At 47.3% G+C, this 24,083-nt stretch overlaps 3 protein-coding genes across 4 annotated transcripts; 1 reads left to right on the top strand and 2 right to left on the bottom strand.

Moving 5' to 3' along the window:
* Window positions 1–73: 73 nt before the first annotated feature.
* On the bottom strand, window positions 74–1,229 carry LOC101772887 (RING-H2 finger protein ATL70-like). The gene has a single exon (XM_004955437.3). The coding sequence runs from the start codon at window positions 825–827 to the stop codon at window positions 291–293; it is 537 nt and encodes a 178-aa protein (XP_004955494.1). The 5' UTR covers window positions 828–1,229; the 3' UTR covers window positions 74–290.
* A 3,350-nt stretch (window positions 1,230–4,579) lies between these two features.
* LOC101772076 lies at window positions 4,580–7,455 on the bottom strand. Its single transcript, XM_004955435.3, has 2 exons — window positions 5,988–7,455; window positions 4,580–5,273 (listed from the first exon to the last, which is right to left on the bottom strand). Exon 1 carries the CDS (start codon window positions 7,168–7,170, stop codon window positions 6,034–6,036), a length of 1,137 nt encoding a protein of 378 aa, XP_004955492.1. The 5' UTR covers window positions 7,171–7,455; the 3' UTR covers window positions 4,580–5,273; window positions 5,988–6,033.
* A 12,354-nt stretch (window positions 7,456–19,809) lies between these two features.
* Window positions 19,810–22,402, top strand: LOC101771402 (nuclear transcription factor Y subunit A-10). Of its 2 annotated transcripts, XM_004955434.3 has the most exons (6): window positions 19,810–19,998; window positions 20,188–20,341; window positions 21,150–21,268; window positions 21,364–21,438; window positions 21,651–21,791; window positions 21,895–22,402. In XM_004955434.3, exons 1-6 carry the CDS (start codon window positions 19,990–19,992, stop codon window positions 22,192–22,194), a joined length of 798 nt encoding a protein of 265 aa, XP_004955491.1. In that variant the 5' UTR covers window positions 19,810–19,989; the 3' UTR covers window positions 22,195–22,402. The 2 variants fall into 2 exon arrangements, with proteins under 2 accessions (XP_004955491.1, XP_004955490.1); XM_004955433.3 differs by having other exon boundaries at window positions 19,810–20,341.
* Window positions 22,403–24,083: the final 1,681 nt, after the last annotated feature.

The following is a 24,083-nucleotide window of genomic DNA, read 5'->3' as shown; positions in this document are numbered from 1 at the left end:
ATGACGGAAAACATCTTTTGAGCAAATTTTCTGCACATTCATCAACCCCCCCTGTGTAAGATGAAATGTAAAGTGATCAAATTTCAAATTCTTCAAACAGAAAAAAGAAACTCTTTAACTTTCTACATTCTACTCAAATCTACACCCCCTAATCTACACAAATTCCGAATCTCCTGATCAAGCTGATCGCACCCTAATTGCACCCCTACTGTGCACGATCGAAATGCATCGCCAATATAAGCCGAGTAAGAAACGAAGCAGAGTGCTATAAGAAGGCGGCACACGAACCCTCAGGACTGCCTTGCTAAGGCGAGCGGCGTGACCTCGGCGAGCGGCGTGGGCATGGGGCTCGGCATCGGCGAGGTCCGGCAGACGGGGCACGTGGGCCGCTGCCGGAGCCACGGGTCGACGCAGGCGCGGTGGAACAGGTGGCCGCAGTCGGGGAGCACCCGGACCACGTCGCCGTCGCCGTAGCTGTCGAGGCAGACGGGGCAGCACGCCTGCTGCTGCTGCGCTGCCGGCGTCGCCTTCCTCGCCTCCGCGTACGCCACCGCCGGGAACGTCTCGAGCGTGGCCTCGTCGATGCCCCGCTCGACGTCGCCCTCGCCGGAGCGATGCGGCCCGGGCGCGAAGCCGCCGCCTCCTCCGGCTGCGGCGGCGACGGGCATGGAGGTGCGGGTGCAGAAGTAGACGGCGAGCGCGATGGTGGAGACGACGAGGAGGATGCCGACGGAGACGCCCACGCCGTAGCCGAACCCGCTGATGCCGCTCGCCCCGAAGATGCCGTGCGCGCTGCCGCCGCCGCCGTCGCCCGGCGGCGCGTTCATCCTCGCCGCTGCTCTTTGGCTTGCTCGATGCTTCGGCGTTCGTTCTGCACCTGCCGATCAATGCCGTCAACGCGAGCTCTGCATGCGCCCGGCCGCAGCTCAGCGACGAACGGGATTACATTACACGGCGTGTGTTTGGCTAGAGGGAAGGCGAAGAGAGAAAAAAAAATTCATGGCGTGCTTAGGTGGTCGATGCGCTGGTCTGTCTGTTTACGTGTGCTTGATTTGGCGTGGATTTGTTTGTATCTAGGAAGGCATCCAGGTAATCTAACTACTCCCGGATGGAGAACAGAAGAGGAGGAAACACTCAAATCAAATCCCTCGAGATGTCGCGCTCAAAAAGAGGGTGTTTGTTTTTTTAGTCTGACTAAAATTCATGTCACATCGAATATTTGAAGGCTAATTAGAAGGATCAAATATGATCTAATTATAAAAATAATTATACAGATGGAGGCTAATTCCTGAGACGAATCTATTAAGCCTAATTAATCCATCATTTGACAATGTTTACTGTAGCACCACATTGTCAAATCATGAAATGATTAGACTTAATAGATTCGTCTCGCAAATTAGCCTCGATCTGTGCAATTAGTTTTATAATTAGTCTATATTTAATACTACTAATTAGTATCTAAACGTTCGATGTGATAGGAATTTTAGAAATTAGTATCTAACGTTCGATATGATTGGAATTTTAGGAGGTCCTAAGGAACCGAACGGGACCTGAAGAAAACAAAATTCCAAGATGTCGTGACGATATTTCTGTGCTCCTGGAGCAGTTGGTAGACTGACCATCCGCAGCCGCAAGTCAACGCCCGGCTTATTCACGTGTAATGTAACCGCGGTGCATGCTTTTAATTTGCCCTCTAATCGTTTGGAGGGTGCCACGTAGGCAGGCAGGTCTCGTTTGTTCACACACCTCTGTTTGGGTGTTGCTCTCCGACGACGACGGAGTAACTGAGTTAAGGACGTTTGGCTTTTCGGACCTGTCGCTGGCGTTCGAGCTGTCTTCTACTGTCTGTTTGATGCTTAGTTTAGAGAGAACTGAGAAGTAGAGAGTGACACTAAGCATCTTCTGAAAAAAAAAAACTTTATCAGCAAGATGTCACGGTCAGGCGACAGATGCACGAGCCGGAGAGAAAACAGAGCAGAAGAAGGAAGATTCGCGTTTGTTTCCTCGGGCCAATATGGGCCTCCTGGCTGCCTTACTCCTCCGGGCCTCATCACGATGCTAAGGCCCGCAAGGCTGCAACAAAAGCATGATGTTGGGCCTCTTTGCCACCCACCACCACCAAAAAGAGAGGAAGGCCCGCAAGGCCGCAGACAACGACATGACGTACAATATCGATATCTCCCTATCTAATTTTTTTTTTTTGGCCCCAAGACAGGCAATGGAGGATTTGCAATCAGAGATGCAGATGGTCGGCAATGGAGGCTTCACTTTTTGGCAAAGAGGTCTTCCTTTTTGACCACGTCGAGGCTCAACATCCATGATCCACACCCTACCCACCCGTTGACCATGCAGCTTCTCCATGGCACATGGTCCGTCCTTTCTCCTCTTGTGTGCATTCATGTGAGCTACGAATCTAGCCAACGCGCGGCGTGATGATAGAGGAGCAGGAGAGGCCGAGAGAGTACGCGCGCACTACACAAGAGTACGTAGTACTGGCTGCGTACATATGCAATACGCGTTTTAGTCCCTCAACTTTGCTCCAAGATCAAGCTCATCCTTAAACTTTTAGATCGGTTTTAGATCGGTCAATCTAATCCTTTAACTTTTTATTTTTATCAAATTCATCCTTGTGCTGATGTAGGACTCCATATTAGCATGGGACCAATGTGAAACGTCTCTTTTACCCTGGCTCCTTCCCTCAATTTACCATCGTTTGCACTGAACGGGTCCGAATGAATTGAGTGTAAGTCAATGCACGCTCCCACTATGTGATGAACAACTAAGTTTTATAATCCTCATCGTCATCCCCTGAAGACATATCAAACCATTTCGTGGTAATGAAATGGTGCACGTAAACTTCAGTTTTATAATTAGTCACGAGTCAGGATTGGGATTAAGCTTAGCCCTAATTATTTTGCCCACACGCACATACATCGTGACCCACGATTATTATACAACACATACATAGAGAGCATTGGTCCATCTACAAGCAAATCCCAAAATTGTTTGTGCAACGGCACTAACATGCTTAAACTTCTTAATTAGAGCTATCATTTTATCACTTTTGGGAGTAGTGTACACCAAGGGCAAGTGTTTTTTCCTTGTCAAATTGCAGCTAAATGAGGATGAGAAATCAAATGTAAAAATGACCTTTTACATTAGTCTTATGTTAACACAGTACGAGAATGACTTTGATCAAAAACAAAAGTTGAGGGATTAAAATGACTATTTTGCATGTATTGCACACGCGCGATGAGAAGTCAGAAGAGAATACGTGCTACGTCTAGCGGAGTAGCTGTGTACGATGGACCTGGCACTGAACACACACACAAAACTTCAGGGGTGTTTGGGAGACGGGGGCTAAACTTTAACCCTATCACATTGGATGTTTGACACTAATTAGGAGTATTAAATATAGGCTAATTACAAAACTAGTTGCACAACCTCTAGGCTAAATCGTGAGATGAATCTATTAAACCTAATTAGTCCATAATTTGACAATGTGGTGCTACAGTAACCATTCACTAATGATGAATTAATTAGACTTAATAGATTCGTCTCGCGATTTAGCCTAGAGGTTCTGCTATTAGTTTTATAATTAGCTCATATTTAGCATCGAACTTCCGATGTGATAGAACTAGTTTAGCCACCTGTCTCGTGAACACATCGGAACCTCGCCCCAGTCTCGTCACCGTTCTTGGCTAGTGTAGACGCGATGGCTGCGTGTCATCAACAGGGGACCATCATTCGGAAGCACGTTCGGCAAGCACTGCTGCACGGGTGCGTTGCACGGAGCCATCCATGGCGGCATATGGCGCCATGGGAGGTCAAGGGCTCACTGGCTCAGGGCACGAGTACAGCCCACGGGCTCATGTGTCGCATGGCACGGCGTGGGTGTGGGTGTGGGCGTGGCATCGCCTCGGATCTGCCACCGCCTGGAGTGGGGTGGGTGGCCGTGACAGCGCGGCGTCACCCTCTGGCCCTCTCGGCGAGCCGCGCACCCACCTGGCGGCGGACGTGCATGCCCCGCACGCATGGGAGCTGGTGAGCGCGCGCGCACGCCACGCGGCCGCCGCGGTGGCGGCTCTGCATGCGTGCCACCTGCTCGGGGACCGGCCGGCGGTGGCCGCGACGGCGAGCGTGAGCGCCAGCGCCACCAGCCCGTGCTTGCTGCAGCCCGCGGTCGATGACATCGATCCGCATGCTGAAAAACCGGCACCGCTTCGTCGATCCCTCGGTCGCAGCTTTCTCCCAATGGCTTCCTCACCAGGCGAAGGAGAACGAAGCTTCCATCTCCTCGATCCGGAGGTGCCGGGTCAACTCATCGGCACGGGGAAAAGCTGGGCGCTTCGTTCCACTCCACACAAGAATCTTTTCCTCTCGGAACACTAGCATGCGCAATCGTCCAAGCTCCCCGTTGCCCACTTGCATCGCCATCAGAGGTCCGCGAGGGAACGCAAAGTCTCACATAATTTGTCCGATACACGTAAATGGGAATCACGTCAAATTATTTACACCCATATTTGCCTCACAATTTATAATGTCCATGCACCATCCATCCAAACAAAAACACATTTCGAACAAAGAACCACTGGCTCTCGACACCGACCACCGGAGGCGTATACGTACGATACAGAGCATCTTATTATCTTCTTCAGCACCCAACGATACAAAAAAGGGCCTGGAGAACGGTGATGCAAACAGCTCTGCATCTCCGCAAGCAAAAACATTCGCAATTTGCTTTGCAAATCGCAGCTGACCCCAACCTGATTAAAAACTCTGCAAGCAACCTTTTTGGTTATGCACGGAAGCTTTACTTACACGACAGCAGAGTCCACGAGCAACAAGCTGTACAAGAGGGAGGGTTTTATACTACATAGGCAAATCCTTCACCTTTTTATGCATTCAGGCAGCCTTCTTTGGCTGCTCCAGGTAAACACATACTACACCGGATGGATCATGGATCATCTGGTGACGATCCCTGCAAGGCTGCAACGCCTTCCGCTTCGCTTCAGGCCGTTGCTTGCTTTGCTTTCTTCTTCTTCTTCTTCTTCTTCTTCTTCTTCTTCTTCTCTAGTCTACATACAGGAAGTACAGAAGCACTGATGTACTACTAGTACAGGGGAGGAGGAGAGGACCTGAACACTTTTTTTTTTCCTTTTCTCCCAACAGACGTGGGGGATGACTCAAGTCTGAACGAACTCTGAAGATGCAAACGAACTGCAAAGAGGAAGGGCCACAGCTTTCCTTGTCGCTGGGCCCGGCTTTGATCCCTGCAAAGGATCATCCAAACGGAGTTGTTAGATTCAGTGGACCAGTAGCTAGCAGCTTTGATTGATTGATCGATGGAAATTGGCAAATGTGAAACGAAACCAACCACGACAAACCTAATCCGCACGGAAAGATCGGCCGAGATAGTCAAATGAGGAGGCAGTGCGTGGCAGCGGGCAGCGCTGGTTAGAGACTTCTTCGATTGGGGGGATTATTAGGATATCGTTGTCAACTCTACGACACGTCCGTGCATGACCTCGGTAGGCAACCGAGAGTACAAAGTTTTCTTGGCCACCTGCAGGACAGGGTTTTCCATTTGCACTAATGGAGGCAGCGGCTTTCGTTGCAAATTGCAATGGCATGAAGCAAAGCAACATCGGAGTGGGTTCATATGAGATTTAAGTTGGGGCCGTACTAATTTGCAGTGTCAAATGAAGAAGAACAGAGCTGAATTGCTGCACTGACAAAAACCAACCCTCTTTGTTTCAACCATAAACGATTTACTGCACCTTAATTCACTTTGCAGAGTGGAACTACACTACAAATTCACTTCAATTCACTTTTAGCATCTACTCGACTACTAGGAATTGCAAATTCAGCATGTTTAAAGGTATGCAAAGGTTCATGGCAAGATCAAGAAGTACTGAAATTTAAGCAGCTCTGAATGAAGAAGGTTGGAGTTCAGACAAGGTGGGTAATTCAGGCTCAGATCATACCTCGGCCGTGCAGAGCAGCCTGGTGGAAGCAGGGCAACCGCGTCCGTCAGTCCTTGAAGATGACTGTGTCGGCGATGGCGAGTAGCGGGCCGAGGCAGTCGGGCGCGAACTTGCGCGCGAACATGTGCGGGTGTGTGTGGTTGGAGGCGCGGAGCTCGTCGATGAGCCGCGGCGTCACCTCCGCCGCGGCGTACCTGTGCGGGTGCCCCGCGACGCTCCCCGTCCAGTTGACGCGGGTGAGCGTGTACCGCGCGACGCCGGCGGGGTCGGCCATGTCGAGCAGCGTCGGGAAGTAGTGCTCCTCCGGGTAGCACTCGTCCTGCGCCGCCTCGGGGAGGCAGGGCGCGCGGAACTTGCGCCAGAGGCGGCGCTCCCGGACCACGAGCACGGCGTGGCGGCGGGCGAGCGTGAAGAACTGGGAGCCGATGCGGAAGCGCTCGTAGGGAACCTCCGGGAGCATGGCGCCCTCGCCGCGCGCCGCGTAGCGCGACGGCATCTGCGGCTCCCCCGTCAGCACCTCGATGTAGCTGGGGAGCCGCCGGTGGCGCGCGGCGGCGGAGGGAGGAGGGGAGGGCGGGAAGAGCGCGGCGTAGAGGCGGTTGAAGGAGTGGAGTGGGACGCAGTGCTGGGAGAGCAGCGCGAAGTAGGCGTTGGCGGGGTCGTCGAGCAGCGCCGCGGCCAGGAGGCGGCGCGAGGCGGCGATGAGGCTGGCGTCGGCGCGGCGGGTGGGCTTGGCGGCGACGAAGCGGCCCCGGAACGAGGGCGTGGGGGCCAGGCGCAGAGCCGCGGCCGGGTCGGCGTGGACGTACACGGTGAACCGCGCCGCGTTCCCGGCGAAGAACCGCTCCCAGAGCGGCGCGAAGGTGAGGTCCGAGTTGGTGAGGAACAGGAACGCCACCTTGGGCGGGCCCGCCGCCTCCTCCCCCGCCGCCGCCTCCAGCGCCGCGCGCCGGAACAGCCGCAGGTCGTCGGCCTCCTCCCCCACGCCCGCCGCCCCGACTCCGCCGCCGCTCGCCGCGCCTTTCAAACCGCCACCCCTGGCCGGGCGCGGGGGCGCGTCCTCGCCCGCGGCGGCCGCCACCGCCGGCTGTGGCGGCGGGGACAGGCGCGGGGCCAGGACCAGCAGCGCGGTGAGCGACGCGAGGAGGAGCAGCGACAGCACCATCGGCGAGGACACGGCCATGGCGGACGGCGCCGCGCTGTCACGCAGCCACCCCTGTGGGGACACGGGGATTCAGGGGAGCGAAACGCGGGGCTCGGTCGGGTGGAATCGGTGGAGCCCGGCGTCAGAACCGCATCCCGGAGATCGATCGGAGGCGGCGCGCGGTCCCGATCGGGGGTGGAAGGGGAAGGGATGGAGAGGACCGAGCGAGGACGGAGGCGATGACGATGAGGGTGAGGGCGAGGGGAGTGAGAGCTCTCTCTCCGGGCAGGCGGCCTCTGGTTCGCACGCGTCCGCGTCCGCCTCCCCCTCGTCGCTTTCTCGTCTCCCTCCCACTCACGGGCGGCTCGGCACCACCCGACGGCGCGCGGGGGGTTTTTGCCTCCATGACATGTGGGGACGGAGGCAGTGGGGCCGCATCGCAGTGGGGGCGCCGAGTGGGGGAGCGGGTGAGCCGGGAGGCGGGAAGGGAGTGGACGGCGGAGGACGCACGGTTGCGGCTATGGATGAAGGGCAGCCGTCGGATGGGTGCCTACGTGGCGGCGGATGGGGACGGGCGTGGCGGCACGTGGCCGGGAGGCTTGTCGTTGTCGCGTACCTGCGCGGGCGGGCGGGTAGCGCCCGTGGCAGTTTGATTGGGGTCGCTGCCAGGTGGGGCCCGCGGAGAAACCGGACCTACCAGCCGCGACGTTTGGGCCTTTGGGGCCGCCCATTTTTCTAATTTATCCTTTTTTTCATTTTTAGACGTGTCTATATAATACTACTATTAATATAAAGTTTTCTGATTCCGGCAAAATTCTAGAGAAGTTACCAAGCACGTACACATTTTTGGGGTAAAGCACACACATAATTGACCGGCCCACCCGAAGAGGTGGACACGGCGGTGTGTTTTGCGGACACCTTTTCTTTTGAGTTCTGATATTATAAGTTTTCTTCTGTTAACGGCGTCATTCCAGCCCATGGTAGTGTCGTAGTCGTAGTGGTGGTGCCGGAATGGAATCACATTCCGGTTGAATTGTAGTGATATTTCTTCTCTCTTTTTTTCTAATGCTAGCACCGACATCCGATATCTTAAAAAAAAATTAGATGCTCCGATATATGTTACAATACTTAAAGATGTTGCAATTATTTTTTTTACATATTTCACAGTGAATGTTGCATGAAACATAGTGTTCATGTTGTGGTGGAAATTTTCTATCATAGAATCGAACCATATAGTCATTTTTACATATTATTTTTCATGTTGCAAACAATGACCGCTGATGTTTCACTTGGTAATTTTCAATGTTTCGTTGGAGCGGACGTCTGGATGCTAGCAGCGCCGTTTATTTTATTGAGGAAAGGTTTTCTTTTCTCTTCGAGTGGACGCAATCCGAGAATTTTTTTATTTTTTTATTTTAATATTTTGTAAAAATATATGATCTAATAAAAAATTGCAAATCTATACATATACGTAAGCTACCGCCAGTTGAACCAGCGGCAAGTTTCTTCCTCTAGGCAATATACTTTTAAAAAATCATAACTAATTCATATGAACTTGGATGGAGATAAACTTTATATGAAAATTGTAGATCTCGACGAAATCTACAAATTTTAAGTCCAAACTTTTTTATTTGATATCATCTTGATACTTAAATAATCAACACAATTAACACAAGTTCAAACTTTTTTTTATTTGGTTTCATCTTGGCCGTTTATTTTATTGAGGAAAAGTTTTCTCTTCTCTTCTTCGAGTGGATGCAATCCGAGGCCAGCAGATGCCGCACGGCCCAGGACGCCTCGCGAAAGGGGCCGGGCCAGGCGCTAGGCAGACTTCCAGCCGGTTCAGTGAATTGTGTGATGTGGTGGCGTTGGGTGCTTCCAAGCAAGTTTGGCCTGCTGGTGTGCTGCGCATGCCGGGCTGCCGGCTGCGGACACAAGGCAGGAGCAGAACTGATAACGCAGGAGCATCCAGAGCAACGGAGCACGAGCCACGGCGGCCGCACCTAACCTCACCTGAAGAAACTCGCCGGGCACGACGGCCTCCTACATGACCCTGCGCCTCGGCTTCGATGCCTTTACCGCATTGCAGATTGCAAATCCAAAGTTCCGGTTGAAGGCCGCTGATCATCACGGAAGGTAAACAAAACGGGAAGAAGACGGAGTTGAATATGTATAATTGTGAGTATTTGTCGGTCGGGTCGAAAAAATACTGATTCATTTCGAGCCGAAAATTCTTGCTCTCAATCTCTCTTACGTGGACACCACGAGAGAAGAATAGGCTAGGCCCTACTAAATGACGAAAGCCCAACTTGTTCTCAGGCTTTACTGGTTGAACAGTTCAATTTACACATGGGCAGGATAATTCACTAAATCAATGTTTTCGTTGAAAGGAACCCACTGTTAAAAGATATGTTTGTAACCTGTTCGGACTCAATGGTCCTTGTGCGGTTGTGATCTGGTCAAGTTTGGTTAGGTTTGCTTAGAGATAGGGTGTGTCTAGCTGCAATTCAAATATATGAAGCAAACTTATCCTGAATGATCACAACCGTATCAATGTAAATCTTTTGGTGAATTTCACTCTTTATATAGGTGTAACCGTAGCGAGTCAAGATAGCCAACTTCTTTTTCACCCACCAGTTAAGCTGAATGATGCAGTGCGAGCTTACCAACCAATTGCTCTAGTAGTTGAGGCCCGAGGCCACCATCCAGCTCTTCTCGTTGTGCGTCATGTCACCATGATTCCTGAACCAGATGGCAGCCGGCATGAATATGGCGCCGTAAACTTGGAACTTGGTTGGACTTCCTAGGGTAGGTTACTGATGAAATCCCATGAAGCTAGCGAAAGAGAGTTCTGGAGTCGTGTCAGAGTAACAATTTCCTTTGCAATGTGACACTGCCAGCAAACATTTTCGATGTCCAAGGCAATGGCTCTCATCAGCAGTATCAGAGAGAACAGAGAACCAGTAGGCCACTACTAGCAACCGAAACATCATAGTTTTGTGATTGAGGATAAAGTCAGCATGTCATTGCTACCGGATCATGTCATGCGTGCATGCACAGAGCTCCACGCGGTCAATTCCTCTTACGTGAGTGGCAGCAACACGTACATGTCATCGGCTGCTCCAAATTAGAGCGTAGCTAGCCGGTAAAATTATCTGCCGTGGAACCTGCCCACCTAAACTCGAGTTCTCGACAGCACGGATGTTCATATTTTTTAAATTTATTTAGGATTTAACCGATGCTATTCTTTCAGTCGTAGGCAACGTGCCCTTGATAACGAGGCGCCAGTTGTCACTTCGTCAATCTCGAGGATTTGCCGGCTCAGTCTTTATAAGATGCTCATAGAGGTACGTACGTGTATTCGTGGGGCGAGTATGCGTATGTACATCGGCGGAGCTACAGGGTATGCCGGGTGAGCCCTGGCATACCCTGGGACCCAGCACTTTACCTGTACATCCGTGAAAAATCAAGCTGCAAAAAATGATTCTCAGGCCCAGCAGACGATGCAAGGCAAATGATGCCCAGGCGGCCAGGCCCAGCTTTTGGCCCCCAGCTGGTTGTGACTTGCTTGCGTGGATACGACGTGCTGTGTGCGGATTGCTTGCTTTGCTTGTCTCTAGTACAAGATTGGCCCATGATTTGACGCATCAGACTCCACATCTCAACGATTACAACTTCTCCGCCCGCCAGGACTCCTCCTGTCCTCTCACGGCTCCGCCGCAGCGCCGCCGGCCGCCGCACCAGGCCACCAGGGATAGCGCGTCAGCGCGTCTGCGCAAGTGCGCAACTGCGTGGGGGATTTTGTGCCCGAAAACTTCTGATGGTTCATAAGGAAAACTTCTCATCGTCCACAAACCACAAGGAGGTTTAAGATGAATCTATCTTCTATTTTTTTTTCTTATTTGAAAAGACATATATTCTTAAATATTTTTATTTATTTATGTATGAGTGCTTTTTTAATTTCAGTTTGTGAGTTTATTGAACAAACCGTCAATCCATCAACATTCTTAACTTAATATCGTGTGAGGTTGTGATTTGTAAGTTTTCTATTCGAAAATTTAAAACATGATTCTATCGTTACATGTTTGTTTTGCTATAATGTCTAGTTAGTTATTGTACTTACATTACATAGACATTGTTTTTTCAGAACAGTTGGATTATGAAGAGAGGCGGAGATATTGCATCTCTTTTTCAGAAACATGCAGCAAAGAAGGCAACAACTGCTTCAAACACTATCCCATCTCCAGTTGAAACTTTTATGGAAGAACAGAATCAGGAGCATGATAGAGTGGTAGTTGAAGAAATCGCGGATCCTGTGCCCTTGCCTCCGCCACTGCAACCACCCACATCACAGCCGCCGGTTTATGACATCAATCGCCTTCCACATGATCCAGGTGAAAGGCAGCCCATTGAAAGTTATCATGTTAATGATCAAGATGCAATTCGAAGAGCATATATTATTAAAGGTCGATTCAAACCTGTTAATTATGATTTTCCATCAAGAAAAATTGGAGGTAGGGATCGCCAATTCAATTATGTATGGATGTATAATCATGAGTGGCTTGAATATAGTATCAAGAAGGATTCTGCGTTTTGCTTTATATGCTACTTGTTCAAGAAGGGTGCTGGGTCAAATACATTTATTGTTGGAGGATGGAATAATTAGAATATAGGAAACAAAGCACTTCTCAAACATAGTGGTTCTATGGCACACAATGCAGCTCAGGAGAGATACATTGGTTTTATAAATCCCAAGGTAGCAATTGATTATCATATTGAGAAGTGGACTGATGAGGATCTTCGTCTTTATAAGAAAAGGTTGACATATTCACTTAGATGTATCAAGTTTCTTTTGCATCAAGGATTGGCATTTCGTGGACATGATGAAAATGAAGAATCTAGCAACAGAGGAAATTTCATTGAACTTTTGAAGTTTCTTGCAGGAAATAGTGATGAAGTGAACAAGTATGTCTTGAATAATGCTCCAGGTAATTGCACCTTAACTAGCCCAGAGATACAAAAGCAAATTATTCATTGTTGTGCCATAGAAATTAGAAAGAAAATAATTGAAGAACTTGATGATGAGCCCTATGCAATTTTAGCTGATGAGTCCAGTGACATATCACATAAAGAACAACTAGCTCTTTGTTTACGTTATGTTGATAAACTTGGAAGGCCTTGTGAACACTTTATTGGAGTTATTCATGTAGATGATACTACCTCTTTGTCACTTAAGGAAGCTATTGAGGGTTTACTTGTTAGTCATGCATTGACTATGACTCAAATTAGAGGTCAAGGTTATGATGGGGCCAGTAATATGAAAGGAGATATTAAAGGGCTAAAAACATTGATTATGCAAGAATCACCTTGTGCGTATTATATTCATTGCTTTGCACATCAACTCCAACTAGTTCTTGTTGCTGTTGCCAAGAGAAATACTGATTGTAAGAGCTTTTTTGATCAAGTATCTATCTTATTGAATATTATTGGAGTTTCTTGCAAGCGTCATGGTATGCTTCGAACTGCTAGGCTTGAGAATATTAAGAAAGCACTTGAGTGTGGTGAACTTGAATCAGGGAGTGGATTAAATCAAGAGATGAGTTTGCCTAGGCCTGGTGAAACTAGATGGGGCTCTCATTACAAAACTATATGCAGCATCATTACAATGTATTCCTCAATCCATGATGTGCTCATTGATCTTGGTGATGATATTTCACATAAGGATGATTGGACAAAGATACATTTTGTGCTTGGAGCATTTGAAACTTTTGAGTTCATTTTCTTTGTGCACTTAATGTTTGTTATTCTTGGATACACAAATGAGTTATCAGAGTGTTTGCAGAGAAGGGATCAAGATATTCTTAATGCAATCTCCCTTGTTAATGTGGCAAAGAACAAAATGCAACAGTTAAGGTCTGATGGTTGGGACCACTTCCTTGAGAGGGTCACTTCTTTTTGCATTAAATATGATGTTGAAGTTCCTGCTATGGATGGTGATTATGTGCCGTATGGAAAATCAGCAAGGTATGCCCGTGCTCGAAACCAAACAAATGATGATCATTTTAGAAGAGAAGTATATATTGGTGTTATTGATCAAATTAGGCAAGAGCTTGATAATCGGTTTGATGAGATCAATATGGAGCTACTTTCGTGTATGTCAGCCTTCAGTCCTTCCAATTCATTTGCTTCGTTTGATGCACAGAAGGTACGCAGATTGGCTGAATTTTATCCTAAGGACTTCTCTAACAATGATTTGCTAAAACTTGAATTACAACTTGATAATTATATTGATGACATGCGACGAGATGATAGCTTCAAGGGTCTAGACATCATCGTTGATCTCTCAGTTAAACTTGTTCAAACACGGAGGCACAAAGTGTATGATATGGTTTACTTGCTTCTCAAATTGATATTGCTTTTACCAGTGGCAACAGCGAGTGTTGAAAGGGTATTTTCTGCCATGGTTAAAGTGAAAACAAAGTCAAGGAATAAGCTAAGTGACAGTGTTTTGGATGATTGTCTAGTCACATTCATTGAGCGGGATATTTTCTTCCAAGTGAATGAAGAAGATATAATCAAGATATTCATGTCATTCAAAAAGCGGCGGGTAAACAAAGGAGACAAGTAACATTGTAAGTTTCTTTTATGCTATATTTTGAACTATTTATATTGTGATTTGTTATTGTTTCTAGCTTAATCTTTGAATTTATCGAATTGTAAATGGTTTTATCGAATTGCATAAATTTTTTTTTGGCATACCCTATGATAAAATTCTAGATCCGCCGCTGCGTATGTATATATGAGCGTCTCGTCCCGTCCGTACTTTGTGATTAAAAAAAAAGAACACATAAAATCTTTTAATCAGCTCAGGTGCTCTTTCTCTCACGTGTTCCAGTCTATGCTCCTTTCTAGCAGGGAATAATTCCTCGCATGCCACTAGTTAAACTCGAAATCCCTTATATGCCACTGCCAGTGACTGTGGAGGATTTCACGTCATGGACACACCAATAACATACAAAGGATTACAACTTTTTTGGATGGCATATAAGTAAATTCCCCTTCTAGCAGCTGCCATCAGATGACCCTGCCCACTACAATGGCGTGAAAGAGAGCACGGCTACTTCGTGCGCTCCTATACAACTAGTGTCGATCGGCTTGCTCGACCCCAAAAGTCTACTTGTTGCTCAGCGTAAGCTATCCCTAGTCGCCACGCTGACCACTTTAAGAGCACGAACATCGAAGTATCTTGATCAGTGTACATGCCTGATCCTGCCACTACCACGCTTCATCGATTGTTGGCACCATTAATATCGTTGTGTTCATAGTATGAAGTCGTCTAGGTTATTCTCCCTAACCGTTTCAGGCTGGTATAACTTGCTTGCACCCTTTTTCTGGATCATGACCAATGAGGCCGAACACCATTATTTGCATGTTTCACCATGAACTCCATAAAAGAAGAGGTCATGTCTTACCCGCAAACAGGGGCGAAGCTAGGTCCAAAATGATCATGGTGCACTCCTCATAGGACTTGTATAATTTCTCTGGAGTATATGGTTATTTTGAGCTTAGTTAGTGGACAAAAATTTCTTACGCTGGTGCATTGGCACCAGGGAAGCTCAATGTGGCTTCGCTCTGCCTATAAAAGACCGACGGGTCTTTGGCATGTCGACATTATTATTCTCTTCATACTCTAGCTCGTGCACAACCGGAGATCACAAGATGATATTAATTCACGATATTGCATGAAACAAGAACCTTTCAATCGATAATCGCCTGTTTATTCAGATATATTAGGCACATTTTAATGTAAATCCTAAGTGGGAATATATGCACTTTGTAATTTCACCAAAAAAATAATAAATATCTAGTGCTCTAAGTTTTGTTGTTTCTTTATTATTTAACTTGTATACATTAGTACATTGACCTATCTACACACCATATTATTTACTATAAACTGGAATTCTCTTTCAGTGATGAGCGGTTTCTTTTGGTCGAAACATGCTATTACCATGTTATTTTTAACACATCTCCCACCTTCCTCTATCTCTACCGTTGCACCCATCCGAAACCCTAGCTCCAAAATTCTAACTTTCAACGATTTGTTGACTTCCTTCGGAGTGTAATGTAATGGATCCACGAGAAGTGTGGCGACAATGTTGGCCATGCAATTCCTCGTCCTCCTCATGATGGTGTGGCACCAACGCCTTGCGACCTTTCTCATCTTAGCATCTTCGTGTACTAGACACATTCGATGTTATTGAATTCACCTGTCAGTGGCAATCATGCTCCTACTTCCTTCTCTACTATTTATGATATGACAGACACAGGTGTGTTCATGCATTGGTTGTGCCCATCGACGGTAGTGACAGCAAATGGCACACACAACACAATAGAAATAGGTGTACAAAACATTCTATCTTTTGAATTTAATCATATTTATAACTCATTCTATATCTACATTTATAGTTTCAGGAAAACTAATGATATCATATAAATAATTGTTAACAAGGTCGTCAGGTTGCAATACCTGAATAACTAGAATGATTATTAAGGGATAAGAAGCCTTTACGTGCCTATTGCTGCATAAGGGTAGGCGAATGTATTCCATGATAAGATATGCTAAAGACTACCGAAGTTTCTTCAATTTTCATGTCGTATGCTATATCTTATCATAAAGCTTCTTGTCATTTTTGAATAACACCAGCAATAAGTAGCTTGGATGAATGCCATAGGAGGATTTATGCATTTTTTGCGATCAAAATAATTAGGAACCTCAAACCTGCCATATGTCAAGAAATCAATGTTTCTTGCTTGTATACTTTTTTATTGACACGTGTCATCCAAAGATATCAACCATTAGGTAAATTTGGTTCTGTAAGTTATTGATGTGGTATTGGTTGTACCTTACCTACACTTGTACAAGCAATATGTTGTGCTTTGTACTATCATGATTACACACTTGCTCTATGAAAATTTCTTGAATAAATATAGTTGCTATTTATTATAAATGACTTTTGGCTAATTTTGAATATGGTTTCCTACTTCTATATCTACATCTAATATAAAAAAGCGGTTGTTCCTTCCAACCGTTAAGGTTATTTTGCAAAAAAATTCTCAATTTTTTATTAATCAATCCGTAGTCCAAATGCTAAACAGATGGGGGATTCGGGTGGAAAAAGGAACGAAGGGAGGGGGTTAAAGGAGAAAAAGCTTCTTCTTTCTTCACAACAGAGAGGCGATGGAGGGGATTGGGCACGGGCGGCCGACAGCGTCGGTGGTGCGGCGGCCGGCGTCCTGGGCTCGGCTGCGGCCGTGGAGAGGGGGAGGAGGGAGAATGTGAAGGGAGGTCCTCTCCCCTCCTCACCTCGACGAAGGAGGCGCTGGAGGCGGCGACGGATCTGGCGCCGGACGAGGGAGCAGCGCTTGCGATCGCCGGAGCTGGGTGTGTCGCGGCTCGCTCGTCGCCGTCCACCGCCGCTGGTGCCATGCCTCGCTCTTCGCCGTCCACCATCGCCTGGTGAAGTACCTCGCTCGCTCTCATCGCCCATCCACCCTCGCGGAGTGGTTTAGGGTTCCCACGGGTCACCGCCGCCCGCCGGCGAGGGGCCGGCCGTGGCTGCAAGGGGTTCCGCTCGCCCAAGGATCGAACCACCACGGGGAGGCCGACCGGTGGGTTGCCAGCCTGCAGGACCGCAAGAGGAAGGGCAAGCACCACACATGGTGTTCTGTAGGAGAGCAACAACAGAAGTGCAGAAGTCAGAAGTTCAGAGTAGCAGACAATGTTGTCACAGAGTGTTCAATCGTGCTGTAAATCGATGTGAAAATGAAACTGTAACTCAATGTTGAATGCTCAACATGATGACTGTAATTGTGTCAATCTATTGATGTCAATTCAGTATGGCAAAATTGATTGAAACTCAATTTAGCAAAAAAATGTTAATTCAGTACTATGAATGCAGAACACTAACCTTTGCTCCAGGAGTGTTTGCTTGCAAAATTACTGTGCTCCCAGAACTGAACATGCATATGACTTGCATACTGTTTGGTTGCTTGCTTGCAAAATGGCAAAAGAAAGCTAAACACAAATCCACTTCTCCTGGAATCTTTGCACCAAAAGTCAGGTCCCCTGATGCTCAGGTTACAAAAGGGCAAAATAGAAGTACTTCACCGAACCCAAAAAACAGAAGTACTTCACCAGGACCGAGTGAAAACATCATCTGCATCATCTGTGTGTGGTCCCTGTAAATTAACTAAAGAAGTAAGTTTTTTTCAAAAAAACAAATATCATCTGCAAATTCGTAAAATGTATCATCTGTAAATTAAATATTGAAGTTACCATCAACATTTGAGTGAAGCTAAGATTGTCCTTGCAATCTTCAGGCTCCTTGCCTTTGTCCCTAGAAACACTAGCATCTGCAACTTGTTTTTGTGCAGCATCATTAGCCTCTTCGCCAACCTGTGATGTAGATGTGGTGATGGAAAGTTCTATCTATCGGTTTCAGTGAGCCATTTATGCTGAAGAGTTGTGAATTTTCAACCTTCAGTTCTAAGATTGTCCTGGCATTGCTTGCTGTTCGTGAAGCGGTGGAAAGCAAGACGCTTCAAGAATGACGATCAGCGAGTTGTCTGAGGAAGAAATCATGATGCATGTGCAGCGGTTATTGGCTGGTGTCCACTCAGTGCCAACGATTCCTCAGACTTTCGACGCATTGCATCCCCTGAACCAGGTAAATTATGTGGGACTAGCGGGAGCAGAAGCGGGTGGCGGGGGCGTCGGCGAGGAGGATGAGGAGGAGGAAGAAGGTGGGAGAGGAGAGGAGGGTATTGCTTTAGAGATGTATTAAAAGAATACGCTAATAAAAAATTTCACCGTAGCAATGTACGGTCATCTTAAAGTGCGGTTGTTTCTTCCAACCGTCGTGATTGTTTTGCAAATATATTACCACACAAAATATTTTCCAGTGTGGTTGTTTTGGGGGTGAGGATGGCAAGACGCGCAACGCCTTGGCGACGGCGAGGATCGGGCAAGATGCGGGTGGCGCCGATGGACGAAGAGGCAGCGACTGGTTGGATGACAACGAGTACGAGGGAAATCGAATGAATGGATAGAGCAGAGGTTAAGCGGTGAATTTTTTATTTTCATGTGTGGATCCATATTAGGAACCACACACGTATGGGATGATACTAGCTTGGATCCGAATCCACCGGAGTCGCGTGCTTGGTCGGATGAATCAAATGGGCTTAGTATAGAGACATATATATGTATTTGTCTTTATATATTGCTACACCAATCATAAACTTTGGATAAATGCATACATTAGTCATATGAAGCTAGGATAGCGAGAGGGGTGTAGGGTGGATGTAGCAACAGAGACGCTACCAGAGATGGCCCTAGTCTAGTAGGAAGCACGGAAGTGAACCTTAATGGCATCATGTCCATATGTAAGACGGTAACTACCAATAAATAAACATCATGAAAATGATAGTGTAACCCTCTAGGGATGAAAGTGAAAAATAGGAATTTATGTTTACTTGGAATCATTTTTGAGTTTTCTCTTATTTTTTTTGTGTAAGATGGAAGCGGGAACTTTGACTTGAAAAATTAGAATGAAAATAATAAAAGTATGAACATTTAAAAATTTCCTTTTTAAAAAAACAATTTTTGCGTTTTCCCGTATTTTCCCAGCAATTACCGTAACTCATTCCTCCCAAAAATGTAGTATATGGCTTGCCGGGCCGGCCGCCCAAGGTCCAATCCGACAACTTATCTAAGGATCTAAAAAATGACTACATATATGCCATTATTTTGTGTAATTTTTTTAAAAAAATTAGGCAACATTTTTGCTAAAGCCCACAACTTCAAAATTACCAAGTCTGGTTCTTAACCGTGTCAAACAGAATACACTGCCCTTCCGGTTTGTACTGAAGGGGGAAAAAACAAGGAAAATGAGGAGTCTTCGCAGGCAGAGCGAAGGCTCACTGCAACTACAGCCTTGCATTGGTGTCCTGTTCACTCGTGCATTCGTGGTTGCAGAGAGCGAGGGGCAGGCAGTTACAGTGCTACTCCACAGGCTCTCTCCCTCTACTGGTTGGTGGCTCCGGGTCATCGTCACCTTTCCCCAGCTCTTTCTCAGTGACCAGTACTAGATTTCAGCTCGCAGCTGCTCGTCCTTGACGACGAATAATTCACGCGCGGGAAGTAATAAAAAAGGAAACAGAAACACGCCGTTCGAATTTGATCCGTTGACAGGCTCGCCGTACGTGTTATCACAGTATTATGGATGTGGGGCCGTGTTTAGTTTGGCGAATTTGGGGGTGCCAAATTACTGTTACAGCACTGTAGCACACTGTAGCGTTTCGTTTGTATTTGTGAATTATTGTCCAAATATTGACTAATTAGGCTCAAAAGATTCGTCTCGCAAAGTACAACAAAACTGTGCAATTAGTTTTTAATTTCATCTGCATTTAGTACTCCATGCATGTACCGCAAGTTTGATGTGATGGGGAATCTTCTTTTTGCATAGTGTCAAAGTTGGGAGTTGGGAGTAACTAAACATGGCCTGGATCGCCATCGGAGGGGGCCTGCGCGCAGCTGAAACGACCGGCATTTACATCCCCTGGCGCCATTATAAGCCTGCCGCTGTCGTCTCAGTTAATGCCGCCCTGTAGCTCTCGTTTCTGAACACCAAGGACGGACGGCGATTCAATGGCGACGCTACGACACTCACCCCAGCTCTCCCTCCCTCTCTTTCCCTTGCTCTTATTGCTCGCGTATAACCACGTACACTCACAGTCACTGACTCGCTAGTCATCACTAGTCACCAGGCGAGAGCAGGCAGCAACATCGATCGATCGACCATGAGGAGTGTAAGTCCTCGTTCTGCCAGAAACAGTTCTTGTTCCAGTCTCTTCTTCAGTTCTTCTTGCATTAGTCTCTGGCAGTGACAACCTCGTAGACTTCGTGAGCTAGCCTGTTCTTGGAGGAACATGAACAGCAGCTGCGCGCGGCTATCTGCTATAAAGCACAGTTTCCTCTGTACTTTCTCGCTGTTGCAGGCGGCGATGGGCTTCCATGAACACGGGCCGCTGGGCTTCCAGCTGACCACCGACGGCGGCAGGGGCCACGGCGGCGGCGGCGCAACCGCGGCGCCATGGTGGGCTGCGGCTCAGGGACAGGGGTGTGCCGCTAGCAAGTTTCCGATCAGCTCAGGTGAGTGGAAGCTAAAGCTCTTGACCTTTCTCATCGCAACTGCTACCATGGATGGATCAATCGATGGAAGTGTTGCATGGGACAAAACCTTCGCCATGGTGATCCACTGATCCACCCACTGCCGGGCAGGTCGGTCGGGGACGGACGTTGCCGGCGCCGTCCTTGTTGCCGGTGTACCTGGCTGCAGTTCTGAATGCCCGCCGTCGGCCGTACGTTCCGGTTAATGGTTGTGCTATCATTTGCCGGTGCGGTCCTAGTCCTAGGATACTTAAATAGTGTGTGTCGTTGAGTCCTTCATTGATGTCAGACGTGAGGTGAGGTTGGTGACGCACTTTGGTGATGCTGCGTGACCCGTTTGACACGGCTCCAGCTAGTCCCAAGCTTCCCGTTAGATAGGAGGCAACATGTACATATGTACACTCACCCATCTTTATGAATATACAGTCACACACTTTTTATTCTTATAAAAATTATCGAGAGGCTGGGTTCGTAGCTCACCACAGGCGGTTCGCTGTCGACGGTCACATCACGCATTATTACTGAAAGAATAATTCATCTGCTAGACTGCTACCAATCATGATAAGAATGCCATTCGCGTAATGGTAGAGTTGTGGGTGCAGCGACTTCATCTGCTAGCGTGCCTGGATTCTTAGTTTGCAATAATCCTCCCAGCCGACTTACTATTTTTCCAGGCAAAGCAGATAATAATCAGGGTAATGTTCAGTGAAGCAACCAAAAAGTTGTCCAAACAAACAGAGGGCAATGCAAAAGGTGATATAACTGACAGATAATTCCTGGTGATTTTCAGGCGATTCTGACCCCTGGCAAGACCTCAAATATCATGAGCCTTCCACGGCAGCCATTGCCGCCTACCCGGAGTTGCACAAGTACCATGCCCCTTTCGATCTGGCCCTTGGACAATCCATGGTGAGAGTTGTAGCCATGGCAGTTCAAAAGTTCATAACCCTAAGCTTCCACATCTCGGTGACTCGGTCTTTTACTCCTTGTCTTTTTAACTGAAGGTGTGGAGCAACAATGCCGATGCTGGTCAGGGGCAGAGCTTTGGTCTGTACTCTCCATACGGAGCTCAACCGATGGTAAGGGTGAATAATGTAATCATCTCACTTATCATTAATTGATTCCTTAATCCACGAACATGAAGTGTTTCAGTTGAAATTCACCAAACGTCTCAGCTCAGCATTTGAGCATCTAGACAGGAACTTGCCAAATGTGCAGTGATATGAGATAGCTTGAGCCTTCAGTCATCTAGATTTGCTGTGCTGACTCGTCTCGCCATTTGCAAATGAAGCACGGGAGGGTGCTCCTGCCGCCGGCGATCGCCGCCGATGAGCCGGTCTACGTGAACGCCAAGCAGTTCAACGGCATCCTCCGGCGGCGCCTGGCCCGCGCCAAGGCCGCCAGGGACCTCAGGGTCTCCAGGAACCGCAAGGTAAGCAGATCATCGGTTTTCTGCTGAATCTCCCCGTGTTCAAACTTCAAAAATTCGTTCTCAATTCTGCATTTTACACCGACTCGCCGTTCGTGCCGTGCAGCCGTACCTCCACGAGTCACGGCACCTGCACGCGCTCCGCCGCGCGCGGGGCACCGGCGGCCGCTTCCTCAGCACCAGTAGCCTCGCCGCCGGCGACCAAGCGCCGCCGCTCGCCAGCACGTCCCTGGGAGGACCTGAGCCTACTAAGGGCAGCGCGTCGACGCCGGCAAGGCTACAGCCTGGTCAGGTGCGCCAGGACGTCTTCCTCTCGCCATTGATCAACATGGCCGGCAATGGCGACGGCCAGGCGAGGTGGGCCAGCGCGGCGCCACGGGCCTGCTGCGACCTGCTCAAGGTGTGATGGCGGCAGCGGGCCCTCGCCGCCGGCTGGTGGCTCTAAGACGGCAACTCATTCTTGGCTCCGGGGTATGTGGTTAATGGGAGATGCACCAGCTCCTTGTACACCAAACCAAGATGAACTTGATGCGATCTTGTGCCCGTAAACTCATTTGATGCATGTTTGAAAGCTCTCTCATCCTTTTTATGGAGATGAACAGTTATAAAACAAACACAAGATGACAAGAAGACCTTCAAGACCCAACACCATAATAACCAGATGAGTAGTAGATAACAGAGATTTAAGATGCGTAACATGATGAAACTGCATCATCTTAAGGGGGTGTTTGGATCCTGCAGCTAAAATTTAGTCCGTGTCACATCGAATATTCGGATGCTAATTAGGAGGACTAAACATGAGCTAATTACAAAACTAATTGCAGAACCCCTAGGCTAAATCACGAGACGAATCTATTAAGCCTAATTAATCTATCATTAGCGAATGTTTACTGTAGCACCATATTGTCAAATCATGGACTAATTAGGCTTAACAGATTCGTCTCGCGATTTAGCCTAGGGGTTGTGAAATTGGTTTTGTAATTAGACTATGTTTAATACTTCTAATTAGTGTCCAAACATTCGATGTGACAGGGACTAAAATTTAGCCCGGGGATCCAAACACCCCCTAACTTTCTGAATCAGCCTTCCCCAATTATTGGATAACAGTCAAAGCAACACAGCAAAGCTAATAACAGAAGAGGAACCCCTTTATGGTTCCTTTACAGAAATCTTCACTAGACAAAGGTCAGATTTCGATTTATACATCATGAAAAGAAAGACTGCAACGCACAAACAAAGAGAACTAGTAATAGTAACATGTCACGCCCTGTTTTAAAACAAAACTGAGTGCTACCTACCAAAATCTAGTTTCATACATTAGTGACATCATTAGTAATAACAATATCACGTGAAAAGATATAAGTCTATCAGAGATTTACAGCTTAATATTGGAAACGAAGGCTCCAAACTTCACAGGCAATCGACCGGGGGTTGCGTACGGCTAGAACTCAGCACCATCTTCACAACAACTTTATAGCAGCTTCTTCTTCTGAGCAACGTTGGTTATAGCAAGGGTGAGCATATGTCGTACTCAGCAAGTGTGGGAAACATATGAATCAAAGGCTTAAACAAGGAAAGATTGACTGGTTGATTGCATTAGGCATTTTTTGTTAGTCAAATTGTATTAGCACCTGATTACTAAAGTATAAGTATTTACCAACCCAAAATTAAGCATAAACATAGGCTATAAGCATATGGCACAACCATAACCACGATTTAAGTCCATCTTCAAGTTCAATTATCATGTTCAATTATCATGTGAGGGTGTAGGCCGCTCTTGGCCGTGAGCACGGCTGATATATCAGTTTTACACTCTCTAGAGGTTGTACATCTTTACCCACAAGTCGCGTAAATGTTCAGAAGAACTTTAGACCCAACTATGCTGTGCTGATCAGGCACTCATCACACTACTGAGTTGTGACTGCATAGGGACGCTATGAGGCCTTTACAAAGATTCCCTAGTAAAGATAACTCGCTAAGGTTTCATGATCAGCGCAATATATAAACCTCTCTTAAACTGCGAAGCTACCATAGAGCAGATTAGTTTGAGGGCTAGGCTATACAGCAACTACTATCTCCTCCTCTCGCCCCTTTCAGGTAAAGCAACCACAAACTAGAGTTTCTAATTAATTGGCCAAGATCAGAGCCATATAGTTCTTATGGTTGTACTATTTTTCTAGGTGGTTCTCCATGTTCTAATTAAGCATGGTGATCTTGTATTAATGCAAGGTATAGCATAAGTAAAACAAGTTTAATCATTGAGTTCATTAAAACCACCATAACCCAAGTATAGCT

The sequence above is a fragment of the Setaria italica genome, chromosome II (assembly GCF_000263155.2).
Source record: "Setaria italica strain Yugu1 chromosome II, Setaria_italica_v2.0, whole genome shotgun sequence".
Classification (NCBI taxonomy): domain Eukaryota; kingdom Viridiplantae; phylum Streptophyta; class Magnoliopsida; order Poales; family Poaceae; genus Setaria; species Setaria italica.
This window is presented reverse-complemented; position numbering and strand designations above follow the sequence as displayed.